Here is an 18,786-nt window from a genome sequence, read left to right on the forward strand (position 1 = left end):
GAGCCGCGGGATGAGGAGGGAGAGGAAACCCTGCGCCTTCTCTTAGGACGGGGTCTGGGACCTGATGATGAATCCTCTGTGAGCTCTGATGGACGGAGGTCAGAGGATAGGGATCCTAAAGGACCCTTAGCAAGAGCATTAGAGGCACCCTGTGAGGAGGGCTGATGCATATTCAAAGTCCTGGACAAAAGTCCCATGGACTCAGCAAATTACTGGGATATAGACCTAGAGAAGGACTCTACCCAGGCCGGGGGTTCAGCCACAGGTGCAGAGGCAGCCGGAGAGACCACTGGGGGTGAGACTCCAGGCTGTGGCACCGCCAAGTTAGAGCAGACATCACAATGTGGATAGGTGCTCGGCTCAGGCAGCAGGAGCTTACATGCAGCGCATACAGTATAAAGCTTTGGAGCCTTGCTCCTCGTGTGAGACATGCTGCTGGAGTGGGGGCTCTGCAAGAGAATGAACCCCAGGGAGAATATACAGAGGTCCACAACCAGAGACCGGCTGTGGCTTACCAGACCGCTGGAAGCGGTGTTGTGTGCCCTCCAGATCCCGAAGCCCGGACCCCCAATGCACTGCACCTCAGCAGGGATGCAGAGTGCAGAAAAACCCAGCACAGAGTGAACTCTGCCTAAGAAAATGGCCGCCGGAGCGAAGAGAGGGGGCGGGACTTGGGGGCGTTCCTGTAGGAGAGCGGGAACTGGAGGGCCATAGAAACCTGCAGGGGAGGAGACACGCCCTAGCAGTGGGGAGTGTCCCTCCCCTGTGCAGGACGGCCGCCGGGAGGAGCCGTGCCTGTCCCTATGCATGAGTGACATGCGAGGGTAGTTAACAGAAACTAGGCCTCCGGCAAAGCCGGGGCCTAAATTTAAGCGGTGAGGCCGACGCGCAGGCACCATCGGCGCGGTTCTCGGGCGAAAGCTAGAGAACCCGCCGGAAATGCCAAAATAAATACATTCAGCATACTCTCCCCATACAATAAAGAACAGGGACCCCCAACATATAAACGTCTCAGGTACTTAGCTGCTGAGAGGCAGGGCCAGGTCCCTGGGGATGAGTGCTCCGGCCCAGCAGAATCCTCAAGGGGCTGTGGATGGAGATCGGTCTCCTGCCAGGCATTGAGACCGTGCTGGCTCCCACTTCAAGCCAGAGCCCAGGAGAGATGGTGAAGGAGCACGGCATGTAAGGCTCCAGCCTTGGAAATCAACCTTACAACACCGCCGACACAGTGGGGTGAGAAGGGACATACCGGGGGTCTAGACGTGGACCCGCACTTCTTCAATCTCTTCCAAAAAAAGAAAAAAATCATGAGAATGCATGTGTGGATGTATGCCTCCTGAACACAAAGTGATAAACTGGCTGGGACTGGCTACCAGGGGGTGTATAAGCTCAGAGGGAGGAGCTACACTTTTAAGTGTAGTACTTTGTGTGTCCTCCGGAGGTAGAAGCTAAACACCCAAGGTCTGGGTCTCCCAAAGGAACGATAAAGAAAGAGGCAATTTGAATGTTTTTTTTTGTCAGCTCACATTCCTTCACATCGGTCCATTGATGGAAAAAAAAATAAATAAATAAAAAGAAAAACAAATACTTAGCGGTCTCAGAAAATTGTCACTCAGAACACTTAAATTCTAATTTTCTGTAATTTTACAACATAATGCAACTTTGCTGTCGCTCTGGTTGAACAGACCTAGAAAAAACATGTTACCAGGTCATTTTTACTATAAAGAATAAACACCAGGAAAAACAAACATGAAAATTAGGTTTTCTTTTAGTCATTTCGCTTTACTTTTTCAATTTTCCAGCAATTTATATGGTAAAGTGAATGGGGTCCAAATGTACAACCCACCCGGAAAAACCACAAACCCTCACACAGCTCTGTTGCTGGGGAAAAAAAAAAATTATGGCTCTTGGAATAAAAAGATAAAAAGGAGGAAAAACAGAAGAGGAGCCCTGCAGGAGAGGGAGCATGTGGCATCATCTGTGAAGTGAATCGCTTCTTATTTAGGTGTCATACCTTTCACTGCCGGGCGGAGGTCTGAAGACGGCCATGATCGGCTGAAGAATTGCCAAGGCTAAGACCACACAGCCTAAATATGGATGATAACCGGCCCGCTGCGGGAGGCGGAAGAAAATACAGGATAAGAAAAATGTTACTTGGCTGTGACTGGCCCGTAATTAAGCAAAAATGCTTTTAGTGGAAATACTTATTTATCCTTTATATAGGACATCAGTTTTGAAGTCTCAGATGATAATATCCTTATTAGATTGTTGTCAAAGCTGCTGAGCTCCGTGATTGGCAGCAGCGGTTTTGTGGTTGTAGTTGTGATGTCACTGCTGCAGCCAAAATACAGAGACTGTAATAGCAGATGAGATGCAGCACTGGACCCGGGGAAGGTGAGCACTACTTTTATCTTAATACAGCAGTGACCACAAGTGGATAAACCCTTTAAGCACACATATGAGTATATGGGAACTGTGATTTAAAGGACTATAGAGACTTCAAAAACTTAGATACGATGCATTACATCAGTGAGGGGGATCATACTGTATGTTTTAAAAATACGCGCACACACACCACACACCCACACCCCCCACCCTTCAGCTTTTAGAACTTGTTTTCCACCAAAAAGAAAGTGTGGATCCAAAAAAGACAGACCATGTTCTATGAAAGGATTAAATAAAGAAACCGAAGCATGCCCAACCTGAACCCAATGCTATTCTGCGATAGCTATCTAACAATTCACCTGGCAAAACTACATTTTCAGGTACTAAGAATAAACACAAATCAGGGAATTAAGGAAAATTAAAAAAAAAAAAAAAAAAAAAAAAAAAAAAAAAAAAGAAGATTCAGACACCAGGGGGAAAGGGATAATAAAAACAGATCGGTCCACCATGATACATGCGATAAAGATTCTCCCAACACAGATGTACATTACTCACAGTGCTCCAGTGTCCACGGTATAAAAATGGCAGCGCAAAAGCTAAAACTGTTAGTAACACTGTGGTGACCATCAGGATACGATGTACCTGGAAAGGAAAAGAAAACCTGAAATAGATAAAGGCCAACAAACTCCCATCTGGAAACGTTCCAATAACTTGTGTGATCATTTTATCTTGGTGATGAGAACAGCAGTAACAGACAATACTGTAAAGGGAACCCAAGAGGATTTTCATTCTGGGTGAACCAGACACCGGCAGCATTATTACAGCACTGTGTGTTGTACGCTGAAACGTTTCAGAGATATTATACTATGCAGAGCCGGACAGGACTACATGTCTAGGAAGTTTAGTCCAAGAGGCCGGTCCTCAGAGGTTTCTCCTTGTGCCGCTCCTCTACACTGATCGGGAGAGACTGGACAGCCAAGTGAAATGGAACGGAAAGCTGCAAAGGAGCCGCCTCTTGGACCACACATCTGAGACGAATAGTCCGCAGCCGGCTTTTTAAAATCTATAGTTTCGGAAGTGCCGCAGCGATTCAGCTGAATACACACACTGTTGCAGTAAGAGATGATGTCTGATTTTTTTTCCAGCATGTAGTACTGGCAGCATGAATTCAATAACAGGTTCACTTAAATATTAAAAACAAGGAAAAAAAAAACAAAAACACGAAACAGTAAGACCAACGACGCTTCTGGAATGATGTGTTCTATCTACACCATAAACTGTCGATTAGACAGGTGGAACCCTCTAAGGAGTTGGCGTTGCTCTCTCTGGGAGATGTTTCGTTGGCGGGCTTTAAGAGAGGCCTGCTGAGACATTGGCTAGGAATTTGATCCCTAGACACTGGAGACAAGCAGAGGCCCCATCTAAAGTGGATCTGAAGCAGAACTTAATGATATATGCAAGATGGAGACCCTGGTAGCTCAGGTGGTGGGAAACACAGAAAAGACCAATGAGATGTGGTCGCCATGGATGGTCTTTCGAGAGTCACTGGAGAAGGGGCTTATAGTTGCGCCAGTAGTGGAGAAGTGTGGTGGGTGTATGGAAGAGTAAGAGGAGACGTCGGACCAGGTGAACACGACCCCGCCTTGCCCTTCCCTTCTTCCCGCTCTTCTTGTGATCCTATTCTTGCCCATGTAATACCTTTTTCTTTTCTGCTTCTTATTTCTTCCTCTGTATATTTTCTGAATTCATATCATTTTTCATTTTTCTTTCTAGGTTTCTCTTGTATGGTTCTTTAAAATTAAAGGGGGCTTTACACGCAGCGACATCGCTAGCGATGTCACTGGTGAAAGCATCCGCCCCCGTCGTTTGTGCGTCACGGGCAAATCGCTGCCTGTGGCGCACAATATCGTTAGTCCCTGTCACACGGACTTACGTGCCTAGCGACGTCGCTGTGGCCGGCAAACACCTCCTTTCTAAGGGGGCGGTTCGTGCTGTGTCACAGCGACGTCACACGGCAGCCGTCAAATAGAAGCGGAGGGGCAGAGAGCAGCCGAAAGAAAGTGACGCCCACCTCGTTGCCAGAGGACGCAGGTACGGTGTTGTTCCTCGTTCCTGGGGTGTCACACGTAGCGATGTGTGCTGCCTCAGGAACGACGAACAACCTGCATCCAGCACCATCAACGACATTTGGGATTAGAACGACGTGTCAACGATCAACGATACGGTATTTTTGATCGTTGGCGGTCGTTCGTACGTTTCACACGCAACAACGTCGCTAACGAGGCCGGATGTGCGTCACGAATTCTGTGACCCCAACGACATCTTGTTAGCGAGGTCGTTGCGTGTAAAGCCCCCTTAAGTCTTTAAATAAAATTGAATTACAGTCGAGCATAGTTGAAATATTCACTTAATGAAAAGTTTATTAGAAATGCGATTTGTAATACCAAATGTGATTGGACAAAGAACGTTTGCGATTTGACTGTACTTTATTTCAATAAAAACTAATTTTCCCAAACATTAAAGATCAACACCACATTAAAAAACAAAATCAATCTCATGCCTTTTAATGGATCTGGTATATCTGATAAGTGACGTGCGCCTCAACAGAAATCTTAGTCCTGTGTGGGATGGAGCTGTGGCATGTGGAACACCCCTGCTCATCAGGAATGTGATGAGTGGGGGCTGCCCCAGCCCAGACCCTACCCAGCTCCCCCCACTGTGGATGAACAATGACGCTAAACGGTTTACTTTTTAGGAGCAAAAGCTTTGATGAATTGGACTCAATATCTTAAGACAACGGTCCTGTTTCATTAAAACACTTCCGCTATTCTGGCATAAATTTGAAATATGTTGCGACTTTTGGCATTTTTACATCAGTTTTTCCCAACGCTGCTAAAAGATAGAGCTACGGTGCACAGAGTGGGGGTGGGGGGGTTGTTCATCACCACAGCTCTATTCTGGTGGAGCTGGGCTGAGAGAAACTAGGGTGAAAGACAAAAGTGGCAACATTTTTCAGGGACTGGAGTAAGATATCTGGCGTGGCACACAGAGGCACGCGCCACACACCAGACAATCTGGATTCAGCAAGATGTACACCACCTAATGAATCAGGGGCGTCTGACTCCAACATGCTCCCTCGTCAAGATTGCGGAGAAGAATCGCTGGTCTTGATGAATTGGGGCCAACATGGGGCCATGACTACAATCTATTTATACCTTTTGAGGGAGATTAACCGAGTAACAGCATCTATTTATTGACAACTAGATAAATTGCTTTGTTAAAAAAAACACGATTATCTCACAAGCGCCTCCAAGAAAAAAAATGCCTGTGCATGTCAAAGGGCTCATAAAAGCACTTGACATTCGCTTTGGCCAAGTGCACCGGTCAGTAATCCAAAAAACTTGATCCATTTCCAAGTGATGAAAAAACGGAGGTTTAACACCCTGAGGTGGGGGTTAACCCGACTCATCGCTGGGTCGGGGATTCATATCGTCACGGAGTGGCCTGGCCGGTTTTATGACCCTGAGGTGTACAGGGATGGGAAGGTGGAGGGTGGTTGCAAGGATGGAGGTGGTGGAGGATGGGGTGACTAAGGAAAGTCACTTATCGTGACGCCACCTGTGGTACGTAGCCAAGTAATAGCCGCTGCTACTGTCGCTATCCTCTGGGGCAGATGTCACTGCAGCTAGAGTGGTCTTGCTTCCCACAGGTGAAGCTAAGCCCCAGGGATATGATGATGGTAGACTGGAGTAATACGTTGGGGGTTCTCTGTGCCTGGTAGTTGTAAGCCTCCTTCTGTGCGCAGGTATAGGTCGCTGTAGCCTGAAGCTGCACAGCGTCCCTCTTTCTATGTGTGTTTGCATCTTCCATCTGACGGGTAGCACAAGCCGGTACGGAGGCCCACTCTGTAGCAGTGACCCTGGGCTCTTTCTTGCCAATTCGTCTCCAGATTTCAGATGGGCCAGAAGAGGTAGAATCCTCTGCCCTCCAGCATACCTCCCAACTTTTAAAGAAGGAAAAGAGGGACAAAGTTTGCGGCGCGCGTAGCGCGCCGCGGCAAATTTTTAGGCCACGCCCCCTAACCACACCCATTTCACAGTCACGCCCATATCCACTCCCCATCCACACCCATTCAGCACAAACACGCAGGCAGCCGGCGGGCCTCCAGCACGGACACGCAGGCAGCCGGCGGGCCTCCAGCACGGACACGCAGGCAGCCGGCGGGCCTCCAGCACGGACACGCAGGCAGCCGGCGGGCCTCCAGCACGGACACGCAGGCAGCCGGCGGGCCTCCAGCACGGACACGCAGGCAGCCGGCGGGCCTCCAGCACGGACACGCAGGCAGCCGGCGGGCCTCCAGCACGGACACGCAGGCAGCCGGCGGGCCTCCAGCACGGACACGCAGGCAGCCACAGTGAGGCGGCCGGTCGCCCGCACAGTGAGGCGGCCGGTCGCCTTCACAGACAGGCGGCCGGCCGCCTTCACAGACAGGCGGCGGGCCGCCCGCACAGAGAGGCGGCCAGCCGCCCGCACAGAGAGGCGGCCGGCCGCCCGCACAATGAGGCGGCGGGCCGCCCGCACAGACAGGCGGCGGGGGGCGCCCGCACAGACAGGCGGCAGGGGGGCGCCCGCACAGACAGGCGGCAGGGGGGCGCCCGCACAGACAGGCGGCAGGGGGGTGCCCGCACAGACAGGCGGCAGGGGGGTGCCCGCACAGACAGGCGGCAGGGGGGCGCCCGCACAGACAGGCGGCGGGGGGCGCCCGCACAGACAGGCGGCAGGGGGGCGACCGCACAGACAGGCGGCAGGGGGGCGACCGCACAGACAGGCGGCCGGCCGACCGCACAGACAGGCTCCGGCCGGGGGTGAGGGGGGAGGGAGGGAAATCAGCGCTGGGGAGATTAGTTTACTGTACCAGCAGCAGCACAGGCAGCGCTCCTCTCTATGCCACGTCTACTAGGATGGTAGGAGGGAAAAGCAGGGAGGCGGAGAGAGAGTGGGTGGGCGGAGCCCGGGAGCCGGCCGTCCCGCCCGTGGCAACGGGACAAACAACGTAAAGCGTGAAAGTCCCGCTGTATCCGGGACGGTTGGGAGGTATGCAGCATGTTAGAATGTGTACATAAGATCCCGCTGGTGGTGGCCGCAGCTTATAGGCCCCAAATCTGGTGACAGGTTCCCTTTAAAGTGAACCTGTCAGGTGCAATCTGCACTCAGAGCCAGGAGCAGTTCTGGGCACATATTGCTAATCCCTGCCTAACCGTCCCTGTATACACTAGCATAGATAAAGAGATCAAGAACAAATATTTTTAAAGATCTTATATCTTATGCTAATGAGCGCGGGGACTAGTCCGAAGGGCGTTACTTCACTTGGCTAGTCGGCTCGCATAGCATGTTAGCATGTTATTACGCCCCTGTGTGAGTACTAATACGCTATGTGAGCCGACTAGCCAAGTGAAGTAACGCCCTTGGGACTAGTCCCCGCGCTAATTAGCATAAGATATAAGCTCTTTAAAAATACTTTTTCTATAGATGCCTTTATCTATGCTAGTGTATACAGGGACGGTTAGGCAGGGATTAGCAATATACACCCAGAACTGCTCCTGGCTCTGAGTGCAGATTGCACCTGATAGGTTCCCTTTAAAGGGAAACTGTCACCAGAAATTTAGCAAAAAAAATAAAAGATTCCCCTCTGCAGCTCCTGGGCTGCATTCTGGAAAGGTTCCTGTTGTTATTGTGCCCACTTTGAGACCTAAAAAAATACTTTATGAAGTCTTACCTTTTTGTATGCAAATCTGTTTTTATGGTCACGGGGGCGGGCTGCCTGGCGTCCGTTATTCCCCCTCCTGCCGCTGTACGCCGTCCCCCATTGCTCATTTCCATACATGAGGACGCCTTCCTCATGTAACTGTCCTCCTGAAGTTTTGTGCATGCCCAGTGCCACTCTCGCGGGACTGAGCACTGTGCAAAGTGTGAACGCTTTTGAGGTGATTGCGCAGGCGCGAGATTATGGGCGGCGCTGTGATTGTCATCAGCAGCGTCATCCAAGTACCCACCCATAATCTCGTGCCCGCGCTTCTCACTCTGCCTCCACCGTTATGCGCAAGCACTGGCCATATGAACCACGTTACCTATTACCATGGGCGCGAGATTATGGGCGGCGCTGTGATTGTCATCAGCAGCGTCATCCAAGTACCTGCCCATAATCTCGTGCCCGCGCTTCTCACTCTGCCTCCACCGTTATGCGCAAGCACTGTCCATATGAACCATGTTACCTATTACCGTGGGCGCGAGATTATGGGCGGCGCTGTGATTGTCATCAGCAAAGTCATCCAAGTACCCGCCCATAATCTCGTGCAAGCGGTAATAGGTAACATGGTTCATATGGCCAGCACTTGCGCATAACGGTGGAGTCAGAGGGAAAAGTGCGGGCACGAGATTATGGGCGGGTACTTGGTTAACGCTGCTGATGACAATCACAGCGCCGCCCATAATCTCGCGCCTGCGCAATCACCTGAAAAAGCGTTCACATGCGCAAATCTTCGGGAGGACAGTTACATGAGGAAGGCGTTCTTGTGTATGTAAATGAGCAATGGGGGACTGCGTAAAGCGGCAGGAGGGGGAATAACGGACGCCAGACAGCCCGCCCCTGTGACCATAAAAACACATTTGCATACAAAAAGGTAAGACTTCATAAAGTATTTTTGTAGGTCTCAAAGGGGGCACAATAACAACAGGAACCTTTCTAGAAGCAGCCCAGGAGCTGGAGAGGGGAATCTATTACTTTTATTGTGAAATTTCTGCTGACATGTTCCCTTTAACTGGTAGGGGAGCCAGGATAAAGCAGAGCTGAAGTTGTTGGGAAGCTAGGACCCAGCAGCTCTGCTCCACAGGCAGGAGACCACTGATCGGTAATAGAAGCCTGCAGATGTCACTCTGCATAGGTTATTACTGGCCAGTGCTATCTGCAGGAGAGAGGAGCGCTGATTGCACGGTCTCCTCAGCTTCCTGACTCCCCGCGTGTCTGCAGCAGTGAGAAGCCGCACACGGAGAATCAGAGAACAGCTGCAGAGAAACGCAGGCTCCAGGACTGGGGGGGTCGGCTCTGGGGGAGGGGGGGTCGCTCTGCTGCAGGGGGGTCGCTCTGCTGCAGGGGGTGATTCATACCTCAGCAGCAGTCACAGGAGTAGGTGCGCGGTCGGCTCTGTAATGAATAGAAGGGAGAAACAGCGAGGCGGGGCTACAGTGGGTGGGTGGAGCCCGGGATAAACAGCCTCACGGGCGGGACCCGGGATCAAAGGCTCAGAAGAGGGACTGTCCCGCTGTATCCGGGACGGTTGGGAGGTATGCCTCCAGCATTACTACTGGGCCGTTAGCAGCCAGTAGTCTGGGATGCCGGTATCCCACTCTATGCGCTCGGTCCTGGAAAGCTGGGTAGCAGCTCTCAGACAGCGACCATGCTCCTTGCCTCCTGTAACTCCCTAATCCCTCCTCCAAGTCAGTATGTCCAGAGAGGCTCTCTCCAGGTTATGAGCTCCCCCTACTGGTCCAGAGAAGGAAGTGGTGTTGCATGTTAGTGTACCTGGCAGAGATTTCCCCACAGTTTTCAAGCATGGCATTGCTCCCAGTGATAAGAACGCCACTGTTGCTCCCAGGACCACTGGGGTGCCACAGATGCACTTTCTAAAGGATTCATTCACATTGATGGATCTAGCAGTATTTTTACTTATTTAGGTTAAAAAAGTTCTTCAGACACAACAGATTTGCGCAAGTAAAAATAACAGACGACAACTGGTTCCGAATTTTTCAATATTTTTAACATTGAAATGAATGGAATAAGGATCCATTAAAAAGCTTTCAGGTTCTTCTACCATTGGGAACAAAGCCACTTACTGGATGAGTTTCAAATGGATCAGTATTGGATAAGTGTGAACTCAGCCTTACTGTATAGTGTCACCGACTCCTAATTGCACTTGCTAAATTTTGTAATAAGTACAAGATAACCATATACTGTACATAATACATACATACATACTGATCACATTACGTAAGAACTCGGATGTTCGGTTATTCACAACATTGGAGGCAAGGTTTGAAAGTTTTAAATACCTGGAACCAAATTTTCTCCCCACACAGAGTAAATGTCGGCCAGACGGGTTTGAAGAAACGAGCCACGAGGACACCGATACTGACTGTAGTCATCCAGGCAACAAACATCACGGCGCCTGATGAGAGGCGCAAAACAAGCAGAAGTGAGCGACCGCTAACGGCAACAATACTCCTAAGTGTACGGTTCCACTTGTGATTTTCATGTGCCAGTGCGATCCGATAAAACATCGTATTGCACTCGCATCAGTGCAAAACTATGGGACAGCGTCCATCTGCAAATGATTTCTTATACCATAGCGGCATTCGGAATGAATCACAGCATGCTGCGTTTGTCAGCAAGTCTCGGCTCATGCACGAGTCTATGGGAGTGTGTGAAACATCGCACTGCACTCGCATGTCATCAGAGTGCACTGCAATATACGCTGAGACAGGTCGCGCAGGAGATGGAGAGAAAGTGCCCCTCCTTCTCCGCAGCTGTGATATAATCACAAGATCGCATCACAGTCGCATGGCCCTCGGATGACACTCGCAGCAGGGGGTCATTATCATATCGCTTCTGATGCTCTCGCATCAGAGGCTATGCGCAAGTGGAACTGAACCCCAAGGCTATGACCCGAACAACACAGAGCAGAACCAGAAATAAAGGTCTACTTGCAGGTGGGCTGAAGACTGGACTTTTTGTTTTTGCCCAGGATATGACAGAGTCGTAAATAAATTCCTCTCTACATAATGCTGTATTAAATGGAATGAGAGGAGGGATACGTCTATTTACTGGATCGTTGATAACATAATGGAACAGTTTTGATCCTTTTTGTAAATGATCATAAAGAAGGGAATTTTGTTTACTTACCGTAAATTCCTTTTCTTCTAGCTCCTATTGGGAGACCCAGACAATTGGGTGTATAGCCACTGCCTCCGGAGGCCACACAAAGCACTACACTTTAAAAAGTGTAACCCCTCCCCTCTGCCTATACACCCCCCCGTGCATCACGGGCTCCTCAGTTTTGGTGCAAAAGCAGGAAGGAGGAAACTTATAAATTGGTCTAAGGTAAATTCAATCCGAAGGATGTTCGGAGAACTGAAAACCATGAACCAAAAGAACAATTCAACATGAACAACATGTGTACACAAAAGAACAAACAGCCCGAAGGGAACAGGGGCGGGTGCTGGGTCTCCCAATAGGAGCTAGAAGAAAAGGAATTTACGGTAAGTAAACAAAATTCCCTTCTTCTTTGTCGCTCCATTGGGAGACCCAGACAATTGGGACGTCCAAAAGCAGTCCCTGGGTGGGTAAAAGAATACCCCGATAAAAAGAGCCGACAACGGCCCTCCTCTTACAGGTGGGAACCGCCGCCTGAAGGACTCGCCTACCTAGACTGGCATCCGCCGAAGCATAGGTATGCACCTGATAGTGTTTCGTGAAAATGTGCAGACTAGACCAGATAGCCGCCTGACACACCTGCTGAGCCGTAGCCCAGTGTCTCAATGCCCAAGACGCCCCTACGGCTCTGGTAGAATGGGCTTTCAGCCCTGAAGGAATCGGAAGCCCTGAAGAACGGTAGGCTTCAACCATCGGTTCCTTGATCCACCGAGCCAAGGTTGACTTGGAAGCCTGCGAACTCTTACGCTGGCCAGCGACAAGAACAAAGAGCGCATCAGAACGGCGCAGTGGCGCCGTGCGAGACACGTAGATCCGGATTGCTCTCACTAGATCTAACAAATGCAAATCCTTTTCACATTGTTGAATTGGATGAGGGCAAAAAGAAGGTAAGGAGATCTCCTGATTGAGATGAAAAAGGGGACACCCCTTAGGGAGAAAGTCCGGGACCGGACGCAGAACCACCTTATCCTGGTGAAATACCAGGAAGGGGGCTTTGCATGATAACTCTGCAAGCTCTGACACTCTTTGGAGTGATGTAACTGCCACTAGAAATGCCACCTTCTGCGAAAGACGTGATAGAGAGACATCCCGCAGCGGCTCAAAGGTGGTCTCTGAAGAGCCCGTAGAACCCTGTTGAGATCCCAGGGTTCCAGCGGCCGCTTGTAAGGTGGGACTATGTGGCAAACTCCCTGCAGGAACGTGTGGACCTGCGGAACCTGGCTAGACGCTTTTGAAAAAACACGGAAAGCGCCGATACTTGTCCCTTGAGAGAGCCGAGAGACAAACCCTTGTCCCTTCCGGATTGAAGGAAGGAATGAGACGTGGGTAAGGCAAACGGCCGGGGGGTAAACCCCTTATCAGGGCACCAGGCTAAGGAGATCCTCCAAGTCCTGTGATAGATCTTGGCTGACGTTGGTTTCCTGCCCTGTCTCATAGTGGTAATGACCTCTTGAGATAACCCTGAGGACGCTAGGAGCCGGGACTCAATGGCCACACAGTCAGGTTGAGGGCCGCAGAATTCAGATGGAAAAAATGGCCCTTGAGACAGCAAGTCTGGTCTGCCTGGGAGCGCCCACGGTTGACCCACCGTGAGGTGCCACAGGTCCGGGAACCACGACCTCCTCGGCCAGTCTGGAGCGACGAGGATGGCGTGGCGGCAGCCGGACCTGATCTTGCGCAACACTCTGGGCAGAATTGCCAGAGGAACGCCTTTAGGGCTAGATACACTGCCCTTATCTCCAGACCATTGATCTGAAGGGAGGACTCTGTCGGAGTCCAGGTTCCCTGAGCCCTGTGGTGGAGAACAACCGCTCCCCACCCTGACAGACTCGCGTCCGTCGTGACCACAGCCCAGGATGGGGGCAGGAAGATTTTCCCTTCGCCAGAGAAGAGGGAAGAAGCCACCTCTGAAGAGAGGTCTTGGCTGCCAGAGAAAGAGAGACGTTCCTATCTAAGGATGTTGACCTCTTGTCCCATTTGCGGAGAATGTCTCATTGGAGTGGACGCAGATGAAACTGCGCAAAGGGAACTGCCATTGCTGCCACCATCTTCCCCAGGAAGTGCATGAGGCGCCTGAAGGGGTGTGACTGGGCCCGAAGGAGAGATTGCACCCCTGTTTGCAGCGAACGCTGTTTGTCCAGCGGTAGCTTGACTATCGCTGAGAGAGTATGAAACTCCATCCCGAGGCAATTCAGTGATTGGGTCGGATTCCATTTTGACTTTGGGAAATTGCTGATCCACCCGAACCTCTGGAGAGTCTCCAGAGCAACGGTCAGACTGTGTTGACATGCCACCCGGGAGGGTGCCTTGACTAGGAGATCGTCTAAGTACGGGATCACCGAGTGGCCCTGAGAGTGTAGGACTGCCACAACGGATGCCTTGACCTTGGTGAAGACCCGTGGGGCTGTCGCCAGGCCGAAAGGCAGTGCCACAACTGAAGGTGTTCGTCCAATGGCGAAACGCAGGAAGCGTTGATGCTCTGGAGCGATCGGCACATGGAGATAGGCATCCCTGATGTCGATTGATGCTAGGAAGTCTCCTTGAGACATCGAAGCGATGACAGAGCGGAGGGATTCCATGCGAAACCGCCTGGTTCTCACAAGTCTGTTGAGCAATTTGAGGTCCAAAACGGGACGGAATGAACCGTCCTTTTTTGTTGGCACCACGAACAGGTTGGAGTAAAAATCGCGACCACGTTCCTGAAGGGGAACGGGGATCACAACTCCTGTCTTCAGAGTGTCCACCGCCTGAAAAAGTGCAACGGTTCGCTCGGGGGGCGGAGATGTTCTGAAAGAAACGAGTCGGAGGACGAGAGCTGAACTCTATCCTGTAATCGTGAGACAGAATGTCTCTCACCCATCGGTCTTGGACATGTGGCCACCAGGCGACGCAAAAGCGGGAGAGCCTGCCACCGACCGAGGATGCGGTTTGGGGAGGCCGAAAGTCATGAGGAGGCCGCCTTGGAGCCGGTGCCTCCGGCGGTCTTTGGACATGACTTAGACCGACATGCAGAAGAGTTTCTCTGGCTCTTCTGTGGCCTGTTGGACGATGAGGATTAGGATCTGGCTGAGGGCCGAAAGGACCGAAACCTCGCTTGAATTTTTCGTTGCTGAGGTCTCTTTGGCTTTGGCTGGGGTAAGGACGAGTCCTTTCCCTTGGATCCAATTGCTCGCCCAACAATTGGTCGCCAGAAAAAAGGCAAACCGGTCAAGAACTTCTTGGAAGCAGAGTCTGCCTTCCATTCGCGTAGCCATATGGCCCTGCTGACTGCCACCGAATTGGCGGATGCTTCCGCTGTACGGCTAGTCGAGCGGAGCGGAGGTACGGGTGACCGCATTAATCTCAGACCGACAAGTTGAGATAGCCTGGAGTGCCCACACTGCTGCAAAGGCTGGGGCAAAGAACGCGCCTATGGCTTCATAGATGGATTTCATCATGAGCTCTATTTGCCTGTCAGTGGCATCCTTGAGCGATGATCCATCTGCCACTGATACTACGGATCTAGCCGCCAGTCTAGAGACTTGAGGATCCACCTTGGGACATTGAGCCCAACCCTTAACTACGTCAGGGGGGAAGGGGTAACGTGTGTCATTAAGGCGCTTAGTAAAGCGCTTGTCCGGAAAAGCCCTGTGCTTCTGGACAGCATCTCTGAAGTTAGAGTGATCGAAGAAAGCACTCAGAGTACGTTTGGGAGACCTAAACTGGTGTTTCTCCTGCTGTGAGGCCTACTCCTCTATAGGTGGAGTGGGGGAGAAAGATCTAGCACCTGGTTGATGGACGCTATAAGGTCATTTACTATGGCGTCCCCTTCAGGTGTATCAAGATTGAGAGCAACGTCAGGATCAGAGTCCTGGGCTGCGACCTCCGCCTCATCCTCTAGAGAGTCCTCAAGCTGAGACCCCGAACAGTGTGATGAAGTCGGGGAAGATTCTAAGCGAGCCCGCTTAGCCGGTCTGGGACTGCGGTCCGTGCCGGAGTCCTCCACGTAATAACTAGAGGCCACCCCAGGAGCACGCTTCGTCGCAGACAGAGAGGGGCCTGGGGGCAATCCCGCAGTGCCCGGGGCCTGTGTAAGGGCCGGTCTGGACTGCAAGGCTTCTAGTATCTTAGCAGACCATTTGTTCATAGACTGAGCCATGATTGTGACAGTGACTCAGAGAGTTTCTCAGCTAAAACTGCAAACTCTGTCCCTGCCACCTGGACGGGGAAAGCCGGCGATTCTACGTGGGCCGAGGGTACCGCCAGTGCCCCAGGCTCCGGCTGAGCGAGTGCCACCGGGCCCGAGCATTGCTCACAATGAGGGTAGGTGGAACCTGCAGGTAGCATAGCCGCACAAGAGGTACAGGTTGCAAAATAACCCTGTGTCTTGGCACACTTGCTCCATGTGAACAACATGCTGTTGTCTCCCAGGAGAGTGATCCCTGAGGGATATATAGCCACAAGCTAACAGTACAGCCGAACCGAGAAAAAGTATACAAATATATATATATATATATATATATATATATATATATATATATATATATATATATATATATATATACAGTTCGGCACTCTAGGGGGACCAGCACCGACCGCTCAAGCGGTGTGTAGCCACCAGATTCCCTGCCTCTGGCCTTCCAGGGCTGCAGCCAGAAGTCCTCCACCGGCAGAATGTGCTTAAAACATGGCTGTCGGCGTTCACAGGGGAGGAGGGAGCCGTGGGCGTAACTAAAAAAGTGCGGGAAACTGGTGCCCCAGAGTGATTAGTGAGGGGGGAGGAGGACAGCCAAGTGTGCTCCAGCCCTCACTGTCGGCGTCAGACCGACCGTCCCGCCCTTACCCCTGACTGGCAGGCCCGGGGGCGGGAGTTTAAGGCACTAGGCCGCAAAAGCCGGGGACTAAAGTTAAAACCGCGGCCGGCAAGCAGGCGCGGTCGGCGCGGTAGTCCCGGTCTCATACCAACACCACAGTCGCTGCAGCGTCTGAGGCCAAAGTGCTCCATGCACCGTCCCCAAGGGGACACAGAGTACCTGTAGATGCAGGGCCCTGTCCCTGATGATACTCAGTCTCCTGTCCGTCAGATTCCCCCAGGGGCTGCGGAGGGAGCCCGGTCCCAGTGCCTGGATGACCGGATAGGATCCCACTTCTCCCAGAGCCCCTAAGGGATGGGGAAGGAAAACGGCATGTGGCTCCAGCCTGTGTACCCGCAATGGGTACCTCAACCTTAACAACACCGCCGACTCAGTGGGGTGAGAAGGGAGCATGCCGGGGGCCCTGTTATGGGCCCTCTTTTCTTCCATCCGATATAATCAGCAGCTGCTGCTGACTAAAATGGGAGCATGAGTGAATGTGTGCCTCCTTCAACACAAAGCATAAAAACTGAGGAGCCCGTGATGCACGGGGGGGTGTATAGGCAGAGGGGAGGGGTTACACTTTTTAAAGTGTAGTGCTTTGTGTGGCCTCCGGAGGCAGTGGCTATACACCCAATTGTCTGGGTCTCCCAATGGAGCGACAAAGAAAGATCTATATATTACATTTTGCCCAGTGAACGGTTAGTCAGCGGTCAGTAGTGTTTGCTAAAGCTTTTGCTTCTGTTATTGTTTTAGATAGATGCTTATAATATCATAGAGAGACAGATTTCCTTATGTGAAATATGATAAATATATTTGTGTGAAATAACAATAATAAATTTATATATACATACATACATCTAGAACAACTGTTAAGAGGAGACTCTGTGCAGCAGGCCTTCATGGTAAAATAGCTGCTAGGAAACCACTGCTAAGGACAGGCAACAAGCAGAAGAGACTTGTTTGGGCTAAAGAACACAAGGAATGGACATTAGACCAGTGGAAATCTGTGCTTTGGTCTGATGAGTCCAAATTTGAGATCTCTGGATCCAACCACCGTGTCTTTGTAGAAAAGGTGAACAGATGGACTCTACATGGCTGGTTCCCACCATGAAGCATAGAGGAGGAGGTGTGATGGTGTGGGGGTGCTTTGCTGGTGACACTGTTGAGGATTTATTCAAAATTGAAGGCATACAGATCCAGCATGGCTACCACAGCATCTTGCAGCGGTGTGCTATTCCATCCGGTTTGCGTTTAGTTGGACCATCATTTATTTTTCAACAGGACAATGACCCCAAACACACCACCAGGCTGTGTAAGGGCTATTTGACTAAGAAGGAGAGTGTCGCGGTGCTACGCCAGATGACCTGGCCTCCACAGTCACCAGACCTGAACCCAATCGAGATGGTTTGGGGTGAGCTGGACCGCAGAGTAAAGGCAAAAGGGCCAACAAGTGCAAAGCATCTCTGGGAACTCCAAGACTGTTGGAAAACCATTTCCGGTGACTACCTCTTGAAGCTCATCAAGAGAATGCCAAGAGTGTGCAAAGCAGTAATCAAAGCAAAAGGTGGCTACTATTGAAGAACCTAGAATATAAGACATATTTTCAGTTGTTTCACACTTTTTTGTTAAGTATTTCATTCCACGTTTTAATTCATAGTTTTGATGCCTTCAATGTGAATCTACAATTTTCAGAGTCCTGAAAGTAAAGAAAACTCTGAATGAGAGCGTGTGTCCAAACTTTTGGTGTGTACTGTATTTATTATAATATATACACACATATACATACATACATTATATATACACATACACACACACACATACACACTAGAAGGTGGCCCGATTCTACGCATCGGGTATTCTAGAATTTCCGTATTGTGTAGTTCATGTATGATTGTTGTTTATATATATATATATATATATATATATATATATATATATATATATATATATATATATATATATATATATTGTTGTGTGTAGTTACCAAGTGTTTGTGTAGGGGCTGTACATGTTCTGGGTGTTGTCTGGGTGTGGCGGGGGTGAGAGCGGTGTTGTATGTGTGTTGCGTTGTTTGTGGAGCGCTGTGTGTCTGTAGCGTTGTGTGTGTGTGTTGCGCGGTTTGTGTGTGGTGTGTTTTGGGGGAGGTATGTTTTGTGCAATGTGTGTGTTGTGCAGTATGTGCGTATATTTGTGTGTGCCGCGGTGTTTGTGTGTTGGGTGTTGTGTGTGTGTCGCGGTGTTTGTGTGTTGGGTGTTGTGTGTGTGCAGCGTTGTCTGTGTGTGTGGGTGTCTGTGTAGGGCAGTTGTTTGTGGTTCCCAGTGTGTGTGGTGTGATGTGCAGTGCGCGCGTGTGTGTGTGTGTGTGTTGGGGGGAGGTGTGCACTCCCCATCGTGCTCCATCCCCCATGCAGCGCACTCCCCATCGTGCTCCATCCCCTATGCTGCGCACCCCCCATTGTGCTCCATCCCCCAATGCTGCGCACTCCCAAACGTGCTCCATGCCCCAATGCTGCGCACTCCCAAACGTGCTCCATCCCCCAATGCTGCGCACTCCCAAACGTGCTCCATCCGCCATGCTGC

At 50.8% G+C, this 18,786-nt stretch overlaps 1 protein-coding gene across 1 annotated transcript in view; it reads right to left on the minus strand.

The window, feature by feature from the left end:
* Positions 1-18,786, minus strand: part of LOC142248783 (putative ferric-chelate reductase 1) — a 92,573-nt gene that overhangs the window by 15,460 nt on the left and 58,327 nt on the right. Inside the window, exons 10-12 of the mRNA XM_075320083.1 lie at positions 10,492-10,607; positions 2,941-3,027; positions 2,015-2,112 (exon numbers count right to left, since the gene is read on the minus strand). Of these exons, the coding sequence (XP_075176198.1) occupies positions 2,015-2,112; positions 2,941-3,027; positions 10,492-10,607 (301 nt within the window). The remainder of the gene's footprint in view (positions 1-2,014; positions 2,113-2,940; positions 3,028-10,491; positions 10,608-18,786) is intronic.

This window comes from Anomaloglossus baeobatrachus, chromosome 8 (genome assembly GCF_048569485.1).
Source record: "Anomaloglossus baeobatrachus isolate aAnoBae1 chromosome 8, aAnoBae1.hap1, whole genome shotgun sequence".
NCBI lineage: Eukaryota > Metazoa > Chordata > Amphibia > Anura > Aromobatidae > Anomaloglossus > Anomaloglossus baeobatrachus.